The 21,199-nt window shown below is 44.2% G+C and overlaps 1 protein-coding gene across 1 annotated transcript; it reads left to right on the top strand.

Annotated features, from left to right (window-relative positions):
• Positions 1-6,695: 6,695 nt before the first annotated feature.
• On the top strand, positions 6,696-18,381 carry ADRA1A (adrenoceptor alpha 1A; the record flags this gene model as incomplete). Its single annotated transcript, XM_080360223.1, has 2 exons — positions 6,696-7,578; positions 17,870-18,381. The coding sequence occupies 2 exons, from the start codon at positions 6,696-6,698 to the stop codon at positions 18,379-18,381; spliced, it is 1,395 nt and encodes a 464-aa protein (XP_080216349.1).
• Between the last annotated feature and the right edge of the window lie 2,818 nt (positions 18,382-21,199).

Below are 21,199 nucleotides of genomic sequence, written 5' to 3'. Positions count from 1 at the left end.
ACGCCATTGAGATACAAACTATACATCTCTACAGACAGCATTAATCTGAGGCAATATATGGATTTAAAATAAGAAACAGGTGGTGATTTTTGTTGCACTAGGCACATGGAAGCTCTTAACTCCTTTTGTTATTGGAGGTTCTTAAGAGAGAGACCCAACAGGAGAGGAAAGAAATGAAGATCTTTGTTGTTAATCTTACAGCAATACCTTGATACCTTAATTAGGAACGCAGTGTGTTTCTGAACTAAACTAAAAGGCAGCCCCGACCCCATGTTGCTTAAGACATAACACAGCAGATGGGTAAAGGAGCAAACAGGTGCATCAGGAGACGGGAGCGAGTTTAGCCCAGGCAAAAGAAGCCACGGATACGGCTCATCATCTGTCTGGCCAAAATCTTCAGCTGAGGAGGCAGCCTGGCAGGGCTTGGAAAAGGTTAAAGCTGATCTTGCACAGGTGTGACGTTGATTGTCTGCTCATCCGTAGATTCGCAGCCTTGCGCTACAAACGTCTGTCTCCCTAGAACACACCGTGCTGGCCGCTGCATGACAGGCTCCTAAATTAGATGGAGCACTGATTTATTCTGGCACGGTAGTTTCTACCCTGAAGAGAAAGGGTCCGGTAAGCTCAGCAGCCAAGTTTCTGGAGCTGCAGCTACTGAGTTTGACTGGAGGGGTTTTGGATGCCGTCTCTGCCCATGTCGGTGCTGCCAGCAGAAGGCGGCTGCCTGGAACACGCTGCCAAAAGCACTCGCCGTTGCCACATCTCTTTCAAAGCTGCTGACTTCTGCTGCCATCAGCTTGGGCCCCTTCCATTGCACGGGGATCTCAGACAAAACGCAGCGATAGCAAATAGTGGGTAAACACCTACGGAAATTCCGATATATTATTAACATAGTACACCCTTGCCCTAAAGCATTTTCTCTAGCTGGAGATGGCAGTGGATGAAATGAGCTTTACATTTACAGTCTCAAAGCACCACAGGCTCCTTGTAGATGAGAGGCTCCATATATCAAATGTAACTTATCGTTATGCTCTAAGCTGCTTGGAAGATTACCTGGACAAAAGCTGCTGTTTGAGCACAGTAGGGAGGTGGAGGCTTAGCAGAGATTAAAGAATTATATACGAACTCACACGGCAAGAGAAACGTAGCATGGCCAACGCAAGACGCCCTAAGCTTGGACAACCAGCTCACAGCAGGATGAGGAGACAAATAAAGCTCACAGTGACTTCAAGAGAACATTTCTGAATAAAGACAGAATTTCTTCCCCAGGGTTTTTCAGAGTGACGCTTCTCTAAAGCGGTCAAGGAATTCACCGCACTGCGCGCTTTGGGTGGAAAAAGAAAGCTCGCAGGCCTGCCGTCAGTGCTGAGGCACAAGACTAGGCCTAAATCGAGTTGAGATCTGGGAAAGATAAAGCAGCGCACTGGTTTTATTTCTGTAACGGTGATGTTATAGGCATTGCAGTCAGGGCTGCTGTACAAAGATGTGCCACGCAGAGCTGTGGCCCTAATGACAGTCCTGCCTTGCCAGAGGAAAGCTGGAAGGAGAAAGGGAGATGAAGGGAGATGCTTTGGGGAGACAAACCAAGGCAGTAGCACAAGGGCAGGTGTTGCTGTACATTGGATCTCATTGCTTTTCACGTGGGGGCGGGCAGCAAATAAAAATCTGAATGAAGTTTCTGAACAAGACAGCCGTGATTTAGACACAACTTCAACTCCCCCAAACTATTTTACATTATGAAGATTAATGTTGAGCTAAAGCAGAGAGAATTGGCTTAAACTCACAAGAGAAAAGCACCAGTAATATCATGGGAAGGGACCCAGTTAGACACAGGAGGTAAACAAGAAAGGGGGCAGGATGAAAACAGAAGTAGGCACTCATCTCTGGATAGATTCATTTCAGCAGTAGGGAAAATGAATCTTCCCGAGGCGAGAAAATAGCACTGTCCTCTGTATGTGGTTAGACTTTATCAGATCGTCCAGGTAATAAATCAAACTAGGAAATTCTTCATGAGTTACATGGAAATGAACGTTCAACGGCAGCTCTGTGTAACCAGGCAGCCTGCAGCTGCACACAAAATCACTGACCCACATTATTACCTATTGTGAGTTAAGAAAGTGGTCTTTTAGCCTTAATGAAGCTGTCTTGATTTATGCAAAAGCATGCTATCTAGATAGAGTAGATAGAACCCTTACTCCGAAAGGATTACAGTCCAGGTAAAAGACAGAAGGGAGAGAAAAGCTTTACTTCCTCTGCTTTGCGGGCAGGGAAGATACACTTAGAAATAGACTTGCCAAAGGTCACCAGAGAAGGTTGCAGAAGAAACAAGGACATGTCCAGGACTCTTGTTCCTTCCATCACCTGAATACACAGACCTGTCTTCTGCAGATCTTACCTGTTGGGTGGGACTCTGCAGGACATTTAATCCTCTCTCAACAGGGAAAGCAAGCTCAGTTAAACACCGTGACAGATCTTTGCCTAATCTGGTCTTGCAGTCTTCCAATGATGGATATTCACAGCCTCTCCAGGCAGATCTTTCACCTGTGTGCAGAGATGCAAAGTCCGAGATCAAACAGCTCCCCTTCCAACTTCACAGCTCATGCTTTCTAAATTGTACCATTCTCACTGCTTTCTCCTGAATTTTCTTAAGTCTAAGACTTTTCAATTGGATACATGCAGCTCTAGCATGTCTCGCCAGAGCTATGTAACAGATCACTTCATAAAACTTAGCTGTGACAGCAATCCCAACCATCTTTACCTGATAACACACTGTACTTTGTTCAGTGCCCCTTCTGACCTTGGACTGTTCATGGTCTCCAGGTGAAGGAGTTTTTCACTGCAATGCATTAATTTTCCTCCGAGGATTTGAGGGAAAACCCTACTGTCTGGCACTTGCTTCTGCTTCCCTCCACTCCAGAATGCTGCCCTCTAACAAGGGGATTACTCATAGATGAGCTGATACTTTGAGTACAGTGCTAATGACCGAAGCTATGAATATAAATATATTTCCACTGTGCATTTAAGAGCTTGGAACAAGCCACCAGTATGGAGAGGTCATACGTATCATTAGAAATAAAACCCTGGGTGGGATTCCTCTCTCTTCCCCTCCTCTGAGTCATTTAAACTCATTTTCCAATTGATCACGTGAAACAGAGTTGCCTCATCCTAAGGCATCTAAAATAGGTCTGCTGAATCATGGTCTGTAAAGGTCTGTAGTAATTCAAGCTTTCTTTTATTAATTTAGCTTTCACTCTCTCCCAACATCCTTTTGGACTCAGGGAGGACTGAGATCCAGCCCAACATGCCCATCGGTGTTGGGTCAGTGTTGGCTCAAGCGCTCTCAGCATCCATCAGAAACAAGGGTTACATCCATAGGCCAAGCAGCACAGGTGCTGAGAAAACCGCGGAGAAAGGGAAGCTGAGCATTCACAAATGGCCGCTCGCTTTTGCAGTTTGCTAAGTTCTCAAAATTAACTTGAATTCTCATTTCTTCCCCTCAAAGCCCTTGGGATTTCCTCTCATAGGGTCTTTTGTTCTAAAACAAAGTCTGCAAGCGATACAGGAGCTGGAACTGTCATAAGGTCAAGACAACTATGCTTTCTCAAACTCTTTGCCTGATCTACACAACTTGCACGTTCCTGTTACCCGCTTTTACATTTTCCTCCCAGTAGCAATGACTGTCCAAGAAAAACGCAGCCTGAAGTTGTGGGGACAGTGATTAAGCTACTGCCAAGCCCAGCTTTGCATTCCGTGCTCTCCTGGGGCAATCCGAGCATCACTTTTAGATGTGTGTTCATCTAAAACTTGCCCTCTCAAGGTTGCTGCCCAGAGGAGGAGCTGGAGAATCTGTGCATGGGCAAGCACCGGTTCATCTGCTTCTCTGTGGCTGTAGAAATTGCTTTTCCTTGGCTGTAAAAGTCCAACCCATGTTCTTTCACTTGACAACATCATTTTTACATCCATCTGCTCACCATCAGCCACGTGAAAAATCGACCTCACCTTAACAGCACATTCTGGTCAAGGTATTTAATATTTAAACCCCCGTCTCCGGGTAGTTGCGCTGCACTTTGTCGCAGATTGCATGGTCAGTGTGTCTGTCTCCCCGTGTTATTTCCTTCAAGCTCAGTTAGCCTGGCAGGCAATTCTCTTTTTATATCTCAAGAACTACTTGTTAGACTATAAACAAGAGCTTATTAGCTGGCTTCTACTTTCTGATCTCTGCAGGAACTGGGGGAAAAAAAGAAGACATTAAAACAGTACTTGTCATCAGACTGAGTGCTCTTCCATTCTGAGCAATACGGGACTGGCAGGAGATTACGGTAATGGCAAGGACATTGCCTGCTACATCAGCAGAGCAGGAAAGTTACTGCTGCTCCTTGACAGTGTGGAGCTGAGCTCTGCAACTGGGGACGTGCTGGAGTCCAGCCCGACAGCCCTGGGATACAGGGAACAGTGCCCCTGCGAGCCATCAATATACTAGTGGGGAGATAAAGGGAGCAAAGCATGGATTTTCAGGCACAGAGTCCTGTCTCTGCATGAAGAGAGGAGCCTGCTGTGCTGTGCTGTGCTGTGAATCGCCTCCCCAGATGCTCAGAGAAGCTGTGCTGCCTTCTGGAGACTGGAGAGGTGAGTGAGGGTTGGGGCAAACAAGGGGCCGGGGTGTGTTCTTCCCCAAAGCAGCTCTCTCCACAGGCTGAGGGTTATCTGGTTGGTTTTAAGCGTGAGTATCTGTCAGTTCTTTCTGCTGCATCTGCTTGACTTACTGGGAATCATGTGCTTAAAAATCAAGTTTGATAATTTATTATTTTCCAGTCCACCATCAACTCTCTAATGACCACAGAGATGCTGGATGCTACAGTCACTTTGCATTGATGTGCTTAGTAAAATCCGTCCTTTTCTTTCTTGGAATTATTCTTCAACTTGTTCCCTCTTGCAGGAAAGAAAATATAAAGATGCAATTTCATTTTGGTGCACAAAATGCCAACTCCCACAGTGTAATACCTTTTTATGTCCCCACTCCCAGCCTCCCTGCTTTTGAACTGGGCTTTTGAGGGGTGGTTCACATTAAGAGGAGTTATAAACATACTTGTCTGTGGGAAAACTCAGTTTTGGGAATCAACTGTGTGACAGTTCTTGCTGCTCAGTGTCTGCGTGAAGTGTGGCTTGAGGAACCCATCTGAGAGACCTCATGTTAGGACGCTTAGGGACTCTTATCTCAGATTTAACAGGAGTAGTCTCAGTGGTTATTTTTCATAGCTCTGATCAATATTTTGGATACAAACACTATATCCACAACTAGGTGCTGGGTTTTCAGTGCACACTTGTAGCTTTCCCCTTTGTGCTCCCCATATCTCAGTTAGGCTTATCCTCACTTTTCCATCTGATGTACCTTTTCTCCATATTTAGTCAGCTAAGGCTGAGCTTGGCTTCCAGATACTGTGAAACCTTGTGTCACTCAGTAGGAAACTTGTTCCTTGCAACATCTTCCACTTGGCAGGCATTGCTTTTCCCTATAGATTTCTCAAACGAGCAGTTTAGTAGGTGAAGGAGTCACTTAGTAAAGCTTAGACTAAATTCTGGACTTATAAATCTCCTTCGCAGTTTGGAGTCCTGAATTACATCCCACAGGTTTCTATCTCTCCTAGAACTGGTCTCAGCAGGTGAACTGCTGATTGGCTTTGATTGGTGTCCCTAAAGGAGAGCGGGCTGCTGAGAACACGGCGAGAGAAGTCAGGCAACAAAACCCACGTTGGTATCTTAGTTGTTGTTAAACAATACTGAGCTGAAAAATGTTGGTTCCACCGGCTGGAGCCAGCCTGAGGAAGGCTCCCTAAAATAGCCTCCTGCTCTATTCTTATATGGGAACCATGGCAGTAAGTGAACGTTGCTTCTGGGAATCATATTGTTTGTGTCTTTGTCTCCTTCAGGGGGGTGACGATCTCCAAAGAGCTCAACAACGTGCAGCATTGACACGGCAAACCTCATTCTCCCCTTCAGAACGAGCCAGAAGTTGATGTAAACCAACTCGAATTCGCAGTCCAAGAGCCCGAGTGACAACTGCTCCACAGTTGGATGTTAGAAAATAGATGGAGAAGCTTTAATTGACACTTCAGACCCTCAAGTGACATTGCTGAGCAGACACAGCAGCAGCCGCCTCCACCTTGTCAGGTTTCTAAGACAGTTATAAGGCACAATCAGGACTAACACAAGGTAATTAAAAGCAGCATTGATTTCCTCTTGGGAGAAATCTAAATTTGAGACCTTTTGGAATACATATAAATATTTTATGTAAATCGCAAATCTTGCCAAAAAGGCAGAAATGAATTTAACCTGCAGTTCCTTTACCTCTCATCATGTAATCCTGCCAAGTAGGATAAGTAGCCTCAGTTTTGCGTAGCCTCGCTTCTACACCCAAAAAAATGCAAAAGGAGTCAAATCTGTCTTGGAAATGGTGGTTATTAACTGTGCTATAACAGTAAAAACTTGGGGAGAAAGGCAGATTTTCTAATATGTTTCTAGATCCTTCCCATTGTTCCTGGTGCTGCGCTTCTAAGACCTTCTTAAAAACTCTTTCCCCCAGCAAAGCCAGGCAAATGTTGCCAGTAGAACCTTCTGAGAACTGATCTCACCACTCTTTCTACCTGAAAAGGGAGCGAAGCACAAGAGCCGCGCATGAACTTCCTCAGCTCCTCGCCATGGCTTTCCTCCCTGGAAACTCCTCCGACTGCTCCAACTGCACCCACTCCGTGGGGCCTGTGAACATTTCCAAAGCCATTTTACTGGGGGTTATTCTAGGGGGGCTGATAGTTTTTGGGGTTTTGGGTAACATTCTGGTTATCCTCTCTGTAGCCTGCCACAGACATCTCCAGAGCGTTACCCACTATTATATAATTAACCTGGCTGTAGCTGACCTCCTCTTGACTTCCACTGTTCTGCCCTTCTCAGCTACTATGGAGATTTTGGGCTACTGGGCCTTTGGGAGGATCTTCTGCAACATCTGGGCAGCTGTTGACGTCCTTTGCTGCACCGCGTCCATCATGAGCCTGTGTATCATCTCGATAGACAGATACATTGGGGTGAGCTACCCGCTGAGATACCCGAGCATAGTGACGGAGAAGAGGGGCCTCCTGGCGTTACTGTGCGTTTGGGCTTTGTCGCTGGTGATCTCCATCGGGCCTCTTTTTGGCTGGAAGGAACCGGCGCCAGAAGACGAGACCATCTGTCAGATCACCGAGGAGCCCGGCTACGTGTTATTCTCCGCCCTGGGCTCCTTCTACCTTCCCTTGACCATTATCTTGGTGATGTATTGCCGGGTGTACGTGGTGGCCAAAAGGGAAAACAAAGGTCTGAGTTCCGGGCTGAAGACGGAGAGATCTCATTCAGAACAAGTGACCCTACGGATCCATCGCAAAAACGCTCCTGGAGCGAGCGGGTCGGCGTCCAACCCCAAGAGCAAACATCATTTCTCAGTGCGTCTCCTCAAGTTCTCCAGGGAAAAGAAAGCGGCCAAGACCCTGGGGATAGTTGTGGGATGCTTCGTTCTGTGCTGGCTTCCATTTTTTGTAGTAATGCCTCTTGGTAAGTAAAGCAAAACCTTTCTCAGCACCTTCCCTGGAGAGAGGGCAAGACTTGTGCTTGTGTACTGTGATGCTGATAGAAAAGCTCTGAGGGCATAATTTCCTATTGGAAAGCTGTCAGCATCAAAACACCATCACAAAGCGGTGAATGTAAAAAAAATGACAGTCTTAAATGAAACAAAACATCTTTGGTTCAAAGAGAAGCATAAAATTCTGAAAATGATTGGCAGGATTGAATATTCTTCTTTCCATACAGAAAATACTCTTTCAGAACCAAGACTGTTATTTCTGACCAGCTCTGCTATAGAAACAATATATCTAGATTTGTATGTGCTTATATCTAGATGTGTGTGTGCCTATATCTAAGTTTGCAACCAATTCTTCAGGTGATATAAATATATTAGAGCTCGAGATATAAATGCATGCAGGGTCAAAGCAGCTGTGGCCAGATCTCCTGGAGTGCTCAGCACCTATTAATTCTCTCTATAAGGGAAAAATATCAGCTTTCTATCAGGAAATTCACACTGTGAGGTAGCATATTTCAAATGAAATGGGTTTGTTTTTTTAATTAATTGTATGAGCAGTCAAGAGACAACAGTGAGGATCCTTCAAACTAATTTTATACTCCTCTGGCTTGCATCTCTTGTGGAAACCCACTAAGTCACACACCGGCTTCAACCATCACGCTGAATACGAATATTTATTCACCAGTTGTCATTCTAAAGGGGAGAGAAGTCAGGGATTTGTTCTGCTTTGCTATCAGTGAAATATAAAGAAGTAATTAGAATTTTAATTAAACCTTGTTCAGGCACCTTTGGTGCAATTTCAGGATCTAAAAGCAGAATACTAATTTCATAGCTAGAGCTGAGGGTGAGGTACGTGGCACATCACGCTGAACTTTGCTCTGCACCAGCCGTGCTAAATATTAGTTTTTGAAACACACAACCATAAATCCATGATTTGTTCAATTTCAGTGGCTTCTCTTATGGAAAGGGCTTATGCTGTATAGGAAAAATAAAGATTGTGTTCAAGTTTTAGCTCGTAGCAGAACAACAGGTACAACTAAGAAAAACCAGCCTTACCTGAACACAAAGCTTATAAAAGCCGTTCCTTTTTCAATTCACCTCTGCTGGATTTCCCCAGATTACAAGGCTGCTTCACAAAAACCTGCTGCTAAAGTTGCCACGTGAAAAAAGCAAAAGTAGAGATTGTTTTCTGCTGGTCGATACTGGGAAGTGATGGGATGAGAGATGCGGGTGTTGGATGAGAAGGAGCCCTGCAAGGTCTGGCTCGTGCCATCCAGGATCTCAGCACGTTGGAATGCTGGTTGCCAAGAGGTCTGAAACATACCCAAAAAGGGTTTGCGAGGACACACTAAACACACTTCTTTTCATCTGCAAACGGCTTTGCCCACACAGAGCTGTTATTAATTAATTTGCTTTGGATTTAAGAAATTTTCTGGACTCGAGGCTGGCTTTGCATCTTTCTTTGATCCCTTAGAAGGAAAGTTTCTTGAGGTTAGTTTTGCTGTCTTTGTGGGGTTACTGTGTTATTTTTAAAGCATTTAATAAGCCTTTCAAAACCTATTTGCTACTTTTGTTTCAAGACAAAAAAACTATTAAACAGACAAGTGGCCCGAAAAAAACAAGGAAACACATCTTGAGGCCGACTGTCCCACCAGAGATGATTGCACATGGCACTCACAGAATCCCAGGATGTCAGGGGTTGGAAGGGACCTGGAAAGCTCATCCAGTGCAATCCCCCCATGGAGCAGGAACACCCAGATGAGGTTACACAGGAAGGTGTCCAGGCGGGTTGGAATGTCTGCACAGAAGGAGACTCCACAACCCCCTGGGCAGCCTGGGCCAGGCTCTGCCACCCTCACCAGGAACAAGTTTCTTCTCAAATTTAAGTGGAACCTCTTGTGTTCCAGTTTGAACCCATTACCCCTTGTCCTATCACTGGTTGTCACCGAGAAGAGCCTGGCTCCATCCTTCTGACATCCTCCTCCTCCCAAAACTTCAGTTTATTTTACTGTGATCTACTTCACCTTCAAGATCCCCATGTCTATTAACATCAACTCTACCAGCCAAGAACTAATGGAAAACAAGAAACACCAGGCTCGTTAAAGTGTACAACAAATGAAATGAGGGTAGGAACTTTTGGGGTGTAGGTATGGGAAGGACAAGAGTGATAGCAAGATATCAAGAAAGGCATGAAATCAAGATACCCATATCAGTAGATGTTGCTGCAAATAACTGGAGAAACGGTTTGAGTATCCCTGCCATAAGACAACAGCTTAATTGGAACTGTTGTGTAAAGTTGCCAGTTGCAACCTGTGTAAGTTAAGTCTTTCTTACCTTCTCAATTGAGGGGTTTCATTCGAAGCAAAGGGTTTGTGCAAAGCCTTTTAGTCCAAAAGTCCAATCCACCTTCTTCTCGCTTGGCTTTGATGTTTGTAGAGTAAGCCAGGGAATGATAATCCTGTTGCATAAAGAGAAACGATGTTAAGATTCGGGTTTTCTCTGCATGCTGGAGTGCAAACCTACACATCAAAAAGCTTCTGTAAACTGTGTGTCAAACAGCTGGATCCCCCTGGGAGAAGTCAGGTTTTCGTTTCTACATGCACTTCCTCGCCCTCTTCAGAGGTGACCAGTGGCTCCACTCCTCGCTCTCTACATTTCCTTCCCAAGCAGAAGATCTTCAGATAGAATCATAGAATAGTTTGGGTTCACGTGTCCAAACGTTCCTTATTCTACACTAGGCATCCACCTTTCTATAAGCAGACAGGGGTTATATTCAGCAGAAAGAAATGTTAATCTTCTGAATAGATTACTTGCCTCTTTCAATAGGATGTCTCTCTGTCCACTTAAGGGATTTTACTCCATGTATCATCTTCTACACGTGTTGCATCATTTACTTTCTTATTTTTCTTCCATGGCACCTAATCACCAACTGCTTATGAATCCCTTGAACTTGCCCATTTTACAAGCTTTCATGTTAATTGCATGGCGAGAACAGCTCTAAAAGCTTTTAAGTGCTGACCTTTACACTTGGGTCACCTCATGCTTGGCTTCTTTCTCAAAACATAACCGCACTAAAGCACTCAGTTCAGATCCTTAGGAGGAGTGCAAAGTAGGTGTCACGAACAGGGGATTATGCCCCTTTTACATGAACAAGAACCCACTGCTTTGCTGAACAAATTAAAATCTAGGATCTAGCCAAGAGAATTAGCAAGTGATGGAGGTGGCATCTGGACCAGGTTCAGCTGATAATCCAGTAACCACCAGACAAACACAACACAGAGACAGGAGAAAACAAACCCGAGCTTACCTGCACCACCCAAAGAGGGTTAAAAAGAAGAGCCTGAGTTTATCTACAGCTCCTGGGCCAAACTGCAGAGGGTTTGTGGGTAGAAGCCATAGGTGAGGCTCATCTGGGTAATTAGGACTCATTAGGCCCTGTCACTTTGCAATTGCAGGTTGTCACATAGTGTGTTTCTTCCATTTCTGGTTTTTGCTTTCCTCTTGCGATTGCTAGAAAGGGATATGGGGAGATGTAGAAAGAAATATTCAAAGTTAGAGGAGTCTGAAAATTCAGTGCAAGTCCATAGTGATGTAACTTCACCCTCAACGCCCCCTCGGAAACCGGTGCCAAAGGCCAGACCTTTTCCTGGACTGGGAAACTTTCAGGAGATTTATTTTCAACAACATAGATGACAGTGCTTGGAGATCATTTTGAGGTGAAACATGCACAAAACTGACGGGGAAAAAAAAAAGAAAGAAAGAAAAAGGATTCGGGTATGACAAAAATGGTCCTAAGTTAGGATTGATGGTTCATTTTAACAAAAGCTCGGAAGCAAATAAACACACAGAGCGTGCGATGGCAAACTGGCTTAAATCTGGCCGGTTGTAGATGTTAATTTGAGAAGCAGAAAGAAGAAAAGAGGGAAAGTCTGAGGCAGGATGACACAGGGGACAAAATCAGACGACTAAACTGGGCAAGGGAGGGGAAGGATGTTGGCATTGCTCAATCATTCTCCTGATGAAGAGAGGAGGAAACAGGATACGCTGGAGGGTATTTGTATTTGGAGTAGTAAATTAGTCTTGTGAACTGACACAAACACTGTCAAGGGAATCCACTAATCCTGTCTATTTGCCCATCTGCAGCTGGTTTCTAATGAGTATTTTGTGGTTATTGTTTAAATGGAGTCCAAAGGGAACGACTCTGCTTTCACTAGAGCTAAACCAGGAAAATAAAATGTGGGGTTTTGTCTATGCCATTGATACAATAACTCAGGAGGTCACAAGGTTAAAGGAAAGCTAAGATTTGGTTATAAGCGCATGATTCCAAGGCTTCGGGATGAATAGCAAATATCTTAAAAATGTGAGCAACGCCATCCAGAATGATTCCACTGCAGCAACAGCAGGGAAGCTGGGATTTCAATGACAATTAAGTTGATTTGTAAAACAATGTGATTATTTGAGTTTATACGGGTAACAAAACCTCAGTTTACCTTCCCATGGGTTTTTATCGGCTTTCTAAATCTGCAGCTGCCTACAGTGAATCTGGAAATAGTTGCTTGCTGAGATGTTTGCTCTTTGCCAGAAATATCATCCATCATAAGTGGGTACAATGTGAAACGGAGCATAAATTAGGGCTGAAAAAATCCAAGTAATCAGAGCACTGTTTTCCATTTTCCCATTTCCCTGATCCATTTTCCCCCTGGATCAGCCACAATATTCCAGGCCTGGGACAGGCACAGCTGTAAATAGGCAAGACTTGCCAGCTGTAGGCTTTACCCTTCCTCACATCTATGAACTGTTGCATTAATCTGATAGCACAAAACCCAGAAGCGTTTCCTACTCTTCAATGGTTCTTTGGTCCCATTTTTGTTCCCATAGAACATAACTTTCCATAAGGAGCAGCAGGGTGAGACGTGCTGGGAGAGCATATATGTACAGAGTGCAGCTGTTGCATGTCTGCAGCAACACACACACAAATATAGTTATAGGTATATACATATATATAAAAATATACTTTCCAGGGGGTGGCTTGTGTTTGACTCGAGATGCAGTATAGAATGCCAGTCTTATGGAATAAAGTTCAGAGCTAAAATTGAGCCTGGGAACACAAGTTGTGACACATTTCTCAATGTTTATAGAGCAAACTGCCTCACGAGAGACCTGGGCTGCCCCTGTACGGAGTGAATGTGTGTGGGCACATCAGTGCTCCTCTGTGCTTCCCCCTCCGGGTTTTTAGGGCAATTGCTCTGGAATAGCTGCTGCCCTCTAGTTTGACCCCTTTTGGGCAGATCCCAGGACTTGAGTTTTAAGCTTTGCCTCCCCATAAATCACTATCCCTGTTTCCAGTTCGCTGGGATTCCAGAGGAGTGTTTGCTACGTGTCGGAGGCAAGACAGGGTAGGATTTTTGTTTGATTCCTGTGCAAGGTTTAAAATAGGTGCTTGTGGTTCCCTAGGACACTTCAAGCCGTGATAACATGATATAAAATAACACTACCAAATACCGTTCTGTTGTCTGCTCACAAGGTGCACAAGCACCGCTGTCGTCTTCCCACTGGAATCTGTAACACAGAAAATAAAAAGGGAAAAAGAGGAGTGAACCTAAACAGAGCCGCAACATTTAGTAGCAGAGATGGATTTTAATGGGTCCATGGGTCATAAAAATGTATGGGAGCGTATTCCCCTGGTGCTGACAGAGATGATACAGAGTAAACAAGTAACACAAGTTTTTGCGCTCTGTCCATCTGGGAAACCGCGCACGACATCAGCGCTGGTATTTAAACAACCTGTAATCAAGCAGCTCTGTAACTTCTGACAAATGACGCAGTCAAATTACATCTTTGTGACTGAATTGGCACTTACTCACCAGGGGGCCCATGGAAAACGTGTCTCTCGGATCTGAAGAAACTTCGAGTTGACAAACAGGGAAATAAATGATGAGGGAAGAGAACGCAACCCTGATCTTTTCAGGGGGGAGTGATGAAATACCTAATGGAAAAGGGTCTCAGGAGGCTAATAGTACATTTTATTTTCTTTAATTTCCATACAACAAGCAATTGAATGGTGCTATTGACACCGAGAGTCCTCAGCGTTTTGAAAATGTAGCAGGAACTCAAGCATCGTTTAGTCAATCTACAATTCAAAGGCATTAAAAGATAAGTAGCATTTTTCTTTCCTGTTCTTCAGCACAGGCTGCAGGGAGACAATGGAAGATGAAGCCTCTAAACTGTCATCCGTTTTGCCACTGTTGACCATTTTATTCCTGACAATATACTGGGGAAGACATTAAGGCTTGTGAATAGAATAGAGAATTAGTTTTAAGTAAGAAAACTTTCCGCTGTCCAACTCTATCAGAGGATACTCGGATGGCAGCACTTTATTAATCTATGATTATACCTAACCTAGAATGAGAGGATTGGAAAAGCTCGCTCTAGAGATTTAGGTGCTGCAATAATTGTTTTCTCAGTCCTGGCTGCTAATAGACAATATCCAAACTGACTAATTGGCAGCTGCCAAGCTGCTATGTAGGAAAGAGAGTCTTTACCGTGTACTTTACAGAGCGACTTCACCACTCCGGTTGTTTTATTCTCATAGTTAATTACTGTCATTGGGTTCTTTGTTTTTGGTTTAAAGCCTATGTTTTATTTCTATTTGAACTCATGGTTTGAGCTGCCAGCCACTGCCTGCTTCAATGGTTCAGCACACTCAACAAAACACTTTATCACCGCCTCAGCAGCACTGTTTGAAAATTCCTCCCGCTTGCTACCAGATACATCAACTCCTGATATTAATCATGCCAGCAGCAGCACTGAATATTAAAGGCCCGGAAGGAAAGAATCAATTCTTAGTATTCTGTGGGTAGAGACACGGTTCCCCAAAGACCTGGAGAATATGATCTTCTTCCCCTTTTGCCAGATGCTCAGGTAGAAGAAAAGATGAGGAAAAGTTTGTGAATATAGAGGTAACCAGGTGCTTGCAACATGCAGAAGGATGTTCTTCATTATACAGTGAAAACGCGGGAGGTCAAACACTTTCTGCACCCTGCACAATAAACCAGTGGCTCAAACAGTGGCAGGTCTTGATTTCCATCACTATGGAAGTTGGATAAGCTGTCGGCACAAGTAGGAAGAGGGTCCAAGTTATTTCTACTTCGATTTTACATCTCGCTCTGTTACGTATTGTGTCCATTGACCATCAGTTCCGGCTTCAGCCCTTCCAAGATGCTACAGGCAATATTGCTGCCTATTGATGTTTGTATTGTGCCATTCACAGGACAACATATAGTCATAGCAAAACCTTTAGGCGGAGCTTTAGCTGGTTTAAACTCACGCAACACCACTAACTAGCACAACCCAGCAGAGCAAAGCTTCCGTCCTAAAGCCTAAGCTGTAGCCACCATCGGAAAGAAAACATGAATGCCAGCACGTGTCGGGCTCTCCAGACAGCAAAGTTTGTGCCCTGTTAAAGCTACTTCATTTTCTTTTCGCTGTGAGTTGGTCCAAGGCAACGAGGCTCTACACTGATGAACCAAAAAAGGTTACATTAATAAATTAGCATGCAGATCCCCACCCCAAGGAAAGAGCAAGAGGCAGACTCTGGCACTGGCTGTCTTCTATTTTTAACAGGCTTTGGCAAGGCACGAGCATTCCGTTCGAAGCGAGCCAGAAGTTGCAGCAAACAGGAATTGTTATTGTTTACCCATTTTTACACTCAGCCTCACAGCTGATTCCCCACACTGAGATTTGTTTCACCTTTTGTCTCAACACTAAATGGGAAAGCATTAGATACGCTGCAATTAAATGAGGAAATAGAGAAAAAATGGAGCGTGATTCGAGCATTTAGAAGCCTTTCTTTATTTTTCATCTGCCAACGACTTCAGCCAGCAAGTTCTTTGAGAACATTGTTTTGTTGTTTTTCACTCAAGGAAAGCAGCATTAATTTGCTGAGAAACATTTTAGTTGTGTGGATATGCCAGCTCGCTCGTGCTTAACTGCAAAATAGCGTTTGCTTTCTTTAGCAAAACATTTTTGGTCTTAAAAGCTGGTTGATATTGAAACTGGTAGCGAAGCTGCTCTACCTGGGTAGCTTGGAGCAATGGAGGAGAAATCCCGGAGGCAGCGAGACCTGTTTGTGATACCAGGTTGTGACTGGGGTTGCAATCGGAGGTTCAGCTGCTCCAACGCAAAGACCAAACTCCTGTGGCATGTTTTGCACCTTCTGCACCACCTTTGAGTGTCTTAGGGGACCTCTCCCCAACCTGAGATAACTGGAAGGCATCTCACCCTCCCACACCTCCCAGTTCTTCACTGATGGATCCTCTGGGCCCATCGGCTCCACTCAACGGTGCCGCAGCAAGACGACATCGCTCTGTGTTTCGCAGCAGAGACCACGTTGAGCAGAATGAGCAGGTCATTAATCACCCTGCACTATTTGTGTCTCTGGTTTGTATTTTGATATGTTCTCACACAGGCAAAAACACCCTGAGAATTTCTTTCTGGCTTCTGCCCCTTGGAAGCATTTGCTGCACTTGCTGTAGCTTTGTTTGATGAAAATAGGAAGAAAAAGATTCAAAGCGGTGTTCGGCAGCTCTCAGAATTAAATTAGAACACCCTCTAATTGCATTATTAGCTTTTCCTAAGTCAGGGAAGGTGCAATGAACAGATCGATCCCTGGGAAGCCGAGGAGCTGCTCACAGATGCAGTTGAAATGCAGAGGATGATGAACATATTGATGCCCAAAGCTTCCACAGTGTTTCTTGCAACAGGCAGATGCTTCAGATTTTTCTGGGGTGAAGCAGGAAGACGAACATTTGTCAGCGCTGAAAGTTCTGTTTATTACAAACCCGACTATAAAACCCCAAACAAGCCAATTATGTTTTCTGGGAAATCATTTTTCTTCCCGTGCCCAAACTAATTACTGACACTGGTCTGATAGGAACACTTTTCTTTTGCTTAAAGGGGGCAAGAAACAGCCCTTTCCCTTCACAGGATACAGAAAATATGTTTCTCTTTCTCTGGTTCTGGACTAATTGGTCTTAGAATTGCTGTTGTCACTCCTGCCCACCCCAGCATCACACAGACTTTGGGTTTCTAGTTCATTCACATTGAGCCAATATTGATTTGATTTTTAAGCAACGAGAAGTGCCAAATAAGAGAATGAGGGGATCTTGTTACAATGGCCACTTTCCGGTGTCATTCAAGAAAAACAACAGATTTCTAAAGAATTCTCCATAAGCATCACTGTTGACTCTTTGACATCTTACATATGCCTCTGTAGTTTTATAATAAACCTCTCCATGAGTAAATCTCTTCAGCATTTACTGACATCCTATTCAAATCATTTAAAAACTTGCTTATAAAAGCAGTAAGGAGATCAAGACATAGTTAAAAACCCAAAGGTTTGGCATTAGGAACAATGTTGCCAAGATTATAAATCAGCAGATAACTCATAATTAAATCCTATGTTAACACATACCATAATCTTATTTTTTAAAAGGATATTAGTAACGCTATTTAATTTTCAATTCTCATGGTCACTTGTAGTTGACTGTACTAATAAATGCACAATTTATGGCTCTGTCATTGATATGCTGAATTATCTTCAGCAAAAGATTTCAAATGTTTTGAATGTTATCCTGCCTTCTACAGAATAAAAAGTCCCATAGGACTTGCCTTATTAAGGAGCCATCTAAGTTCTTGCTTTTGGAATCATTTCTAGGGGGTAAGCTTGCAACTGTATATCAGTTTATATATATGTATATATACATATATATATATATATATAATGGCTGCATGTGAGACCCTCTCCAGTGTTCATTCACATAAGAAGGAACCTTTCCTTTCAATCCTCTGAATTTTAGGTGCATTCTATGAGACAGAACACATGGAAAGCTACATTTTCTAAAGGATTCAAGGCAAATGAGCCCCCGATACTGTTCTTTGGCTCACTAATCTTGAATTGGAAGTCCTGGAGGCAATTTGCCTCTCCCACTTGATACCAGTCCTATGGTTGCCTCTCTGGATACAAATGAGAATACAACACTTGTGTAATAAAGTAGATGTCTTGAATCCATCTCTGATAGAACATCCATGTAATTGTACAACACCGTATATTCTGCAAGACTCGTTCCTACAGGAATTGGGCTTTGAGTCATAAATTTTCCAAGACAGAACAGATTCTTATTTATTTTTCCCAGTGTTTAAGTTTCTTTGGTTACCTGCAATTTCTCACTGCCCCTGCCTTAACACTCTGTGTATTTTCCATTTTAGGTTCTTTCTTTCCTGCAGTCAAACCCCCGGACACACTTTTTAAAATAACATTTTGGCTTGGATACCTAAACAGCTGCATCAACCCCATAATCTATCCATGCTCGAGTCAAGAGTTTAAGAAAGCGTTCCAAAACGTCCTGAGAGTGCAGTGCCTCCCGAGGAAGCAAGCGGCGAAGAAGCAGTCCCCAAGTTTCAACCTCAACCATCCCGCCAGCCCGAGCATGGAGAGCAGCAGAGGTGTCGTCCGGATCCCCGTCGGCTCGGGAGAAACCTTCTATAAGATTTCCAAGTCGGACGGGGTCTGTGAATGGAAGATCTTCTCCGCCGTGCAAAGCATGCCTGCCAAAACCACCGTTTCTAAAGACTGTACTGCTGCCAAAGTGAAAAGTAAAGGTTTCCTCCAGGAATGCTGCTGTGCAGGCACTTCAGGGAACCTTGGCCATGAAAACTGTAAAGTGCCAACAATTAAAATCCACACCATCTCCCTCAGTGAAAGCGGAGAGGACGTCTAAAGGACCCAATGTGTCCAGCTGGCCAGCTCATGGCTCTGCTAACGGGATGTTGCTCTTTTGATTGGGAAGCAGGACAAGATGCTACAACAGTTGAAGGGATCTGGGTGAAGCAAACAGAGTAGTGTCCAACAGGGCCAGGCTTTGGAGGTGGGATGTCTCTGAGTGTTGGTAGCCTGAACGATGCCCCTTAGAGACGTCAGTGGATGGTGAGCACCCTATGGTCTTCCAAGAAACTGGCCTCTGCAAGTCATTTGCCTGACAGTTAAAGGCTTTATTTCTCACTGTATTCCCCAGTTTCAAAGTTCCTACTGCTCTAATTTAGGTGCAACGGAAGGGGAAAGTGCAGACTGCATAGACCCCATGCTGATTTCTGCATGGACACTTTCAGACAGCTCCACGTTTAAAACCATTTTGTGATTCTGTCCAGGAAAGCTAAGGTTGGGAGGCTGGGGTCTTGGGACAGTGTTCACAGATCTCTACCTACTTTTCATTTAGGGACAGTGGACAAGAATGTTTTCCTACCATGTCTTGCCTCTTTTGCTCATGTCCAGCAGGAGCTTGGTCGGGTCCTGCACGCCTTGTCGAAGGGAACAGGCAGCTCTTTGGATTTGCATCTTCAGCTGGGCAGGCTCGTTGGTCCTCGTTCCTGGGCTGCACCGGGTGGGGATTTGTTCTTCTGTAATGCCCACAATGTCCTCAACCTGTCTGGAAAAGCAGCCACTTCAGCTCACAGGGCATAACAACATCACTCTGTCGGCTCTTGCCCCGCTTGGAGTCCCTCTAAGCTCCCCTTTGTGCTGTGGATTTCAGTGAACCCCACTGCACTCCCCCCGGCTTCTGAGACCAACCAGAACTTCTCTTGTTTGTACAACCAGCCTCCCAAACCTCCAAAGAAAACCAAAGGAAAACCTGCATGCGTCCTGGGTTTGTTTGGATGGTCTCTGTGCTTTGATGCGGGTCTGATTAAATTCAAAACTAGAAAAGTCAGCATCAAATAAGGCTCCAAGAGGTCCCTTTGTCAGGAACTTTACCCTCATTTTGAGCAGTGGGGGTTTAGCACATTAAATGACTGAAGGACATCCATCTCCCATGAGAAAGGGCCACCCCTTTGGGAATTTGGGAGAAAAGCATTTGGAAGCATCTTATATTTTAATATAGCTAATCCAAATAAATAAATAAATGGGCTGCTCAGCATCTGGAAGAAATAGTGGGAGGAATTCTCTGTACAATATTAGAAATAAGCAGCTCTTGACATAACTCTTCCTGAGCCTGCCAAGTAAGAATGCAGCGTCTTGAAACAACACATAAGCCTTTGCTCATGTCTCAATGTCAGGTCTGTGCTGAATATCTCCTGGCTTGAAAAGAGAAAGGGCTTAAGATAAGGCTGGCTTTTAACGGATAGGGCCTTGAAAGGACACCTTGGTATTATTGATGAGGAATCACTCTTTATTCATCTCTCATTTGGTACAAAGTCCCCAATGTCAAGAGAATTTCGGTCTTCTGTGGCTTTTATTTATGCGTGAATGAGATTTCTTTCCTCCCGCAAACGTATTTGCAGCTACAACGTTATCAGACAATCTGCGAAAGTAAAATCTGATCCTTGGCACTTCTTGCGATACGATTGCTTTGCACAGGGAATGGCACCGTCTACCTGTTGTTGTGCTTGGAAAAGCAGCTCAGCTCATTTTCTGAAGCAAATGGTTATTTGTTCTCCCGCACAAATGCTGCGTAAGAAAGATACAGAATGTCCTAAGCAGGTTAAAATTAGAGGAGAATTCAAATCAAATCCCTGGGCCCCACCCCTTATTTATTTCCAAAAACCACGCATTACTGGACAGCAGATCTGTAGCATTGTCCCATTTTTAGTTTAAATAAGAAACCCAGCCTACCCCTTAAAGCTTTTCTTAGGGTTTTTCCAAAAAGTCCAGAATTTGAAACTAGAAGTGTTGAAATACCATGAAAACAACATTCTCATGGTACTTCAAGCCAAGACTAGAAGCAGAAAAGCTGGAAATCTCATAAGAAAGTCACATGAGACTCGTGGCCAAGGTTTCAGTCTCACGGGGTTCGAATACGTGGGACGTTTGTTTGAACAGAACCTGAACTCTGAAACATTTTGAAAAACACCCATTAAATCGAGCAGGACTATCAAGATTTTAAAACTTCACTGCAAACACTTGCTGCCCAACCCTCTTTGGATACTTATTTATAACTCATGCCCATGAGGTCATTTGTGCCATCTCTCCTTTGGAGCTGCGAGATTTACAGACGCTCTCTCCAGTCATTTTAGATTTGTTGAGGTCTCGTGGCGTCAGGCGAGGGGTTGTGGAGCTACACGCTGGTGAATTAGTCCTTTAATTCCAGAGCAATTCTGACTTAACAGAATGATATGGATCTGTAAGATGAGGATAAATAAGGATAGACATGGAGGGTCACCTCTGTGGCACAGCACTCCTGCTTGGGAGAGATGGAGGTCGGAATGATGAATCGGAGTGAATTTCTCTACATGCTACCACTGATTCCCTGGTGCTTTATTGGCCCACAGGAGCCACTAACGGCCCATAAACCTAAGCCAACTTTTGTACTATTACCATTTATTATGAAGCAGAAGGCAGATTCAGGATCAGTGACACTCGGCAGCCACCCTCGTCCCTTTCCTGACCTGTAACGCACACTTGTGATTGTAGCCATGGACGTGCCACAGCGCTTGGGTGCAGCGCAGGCTGGTGATCGGTTGTGTTGCACAGTGTACAAATCCTTTATGCCAAATGACAGTCCCACGAGCTGTTGTGTTTCGCGACTTTTTGAAGCACTGGGC

The sequence above is a fragment of the Nesoenas mayeri genome (assembly GCF_963082525.1).
Source record: "Nesoenas mayeri genome assembly, chromosome: 27".
Lineage (NCBI taxonomy): Eukaryota > Metazoa > Chordata > Aves > Columbiformes > Columbidae > Nesoenas > Nesoenas mayeri.
This window is presented reverse-complemented; position numbering and strand designations above follow the sequence as displayed.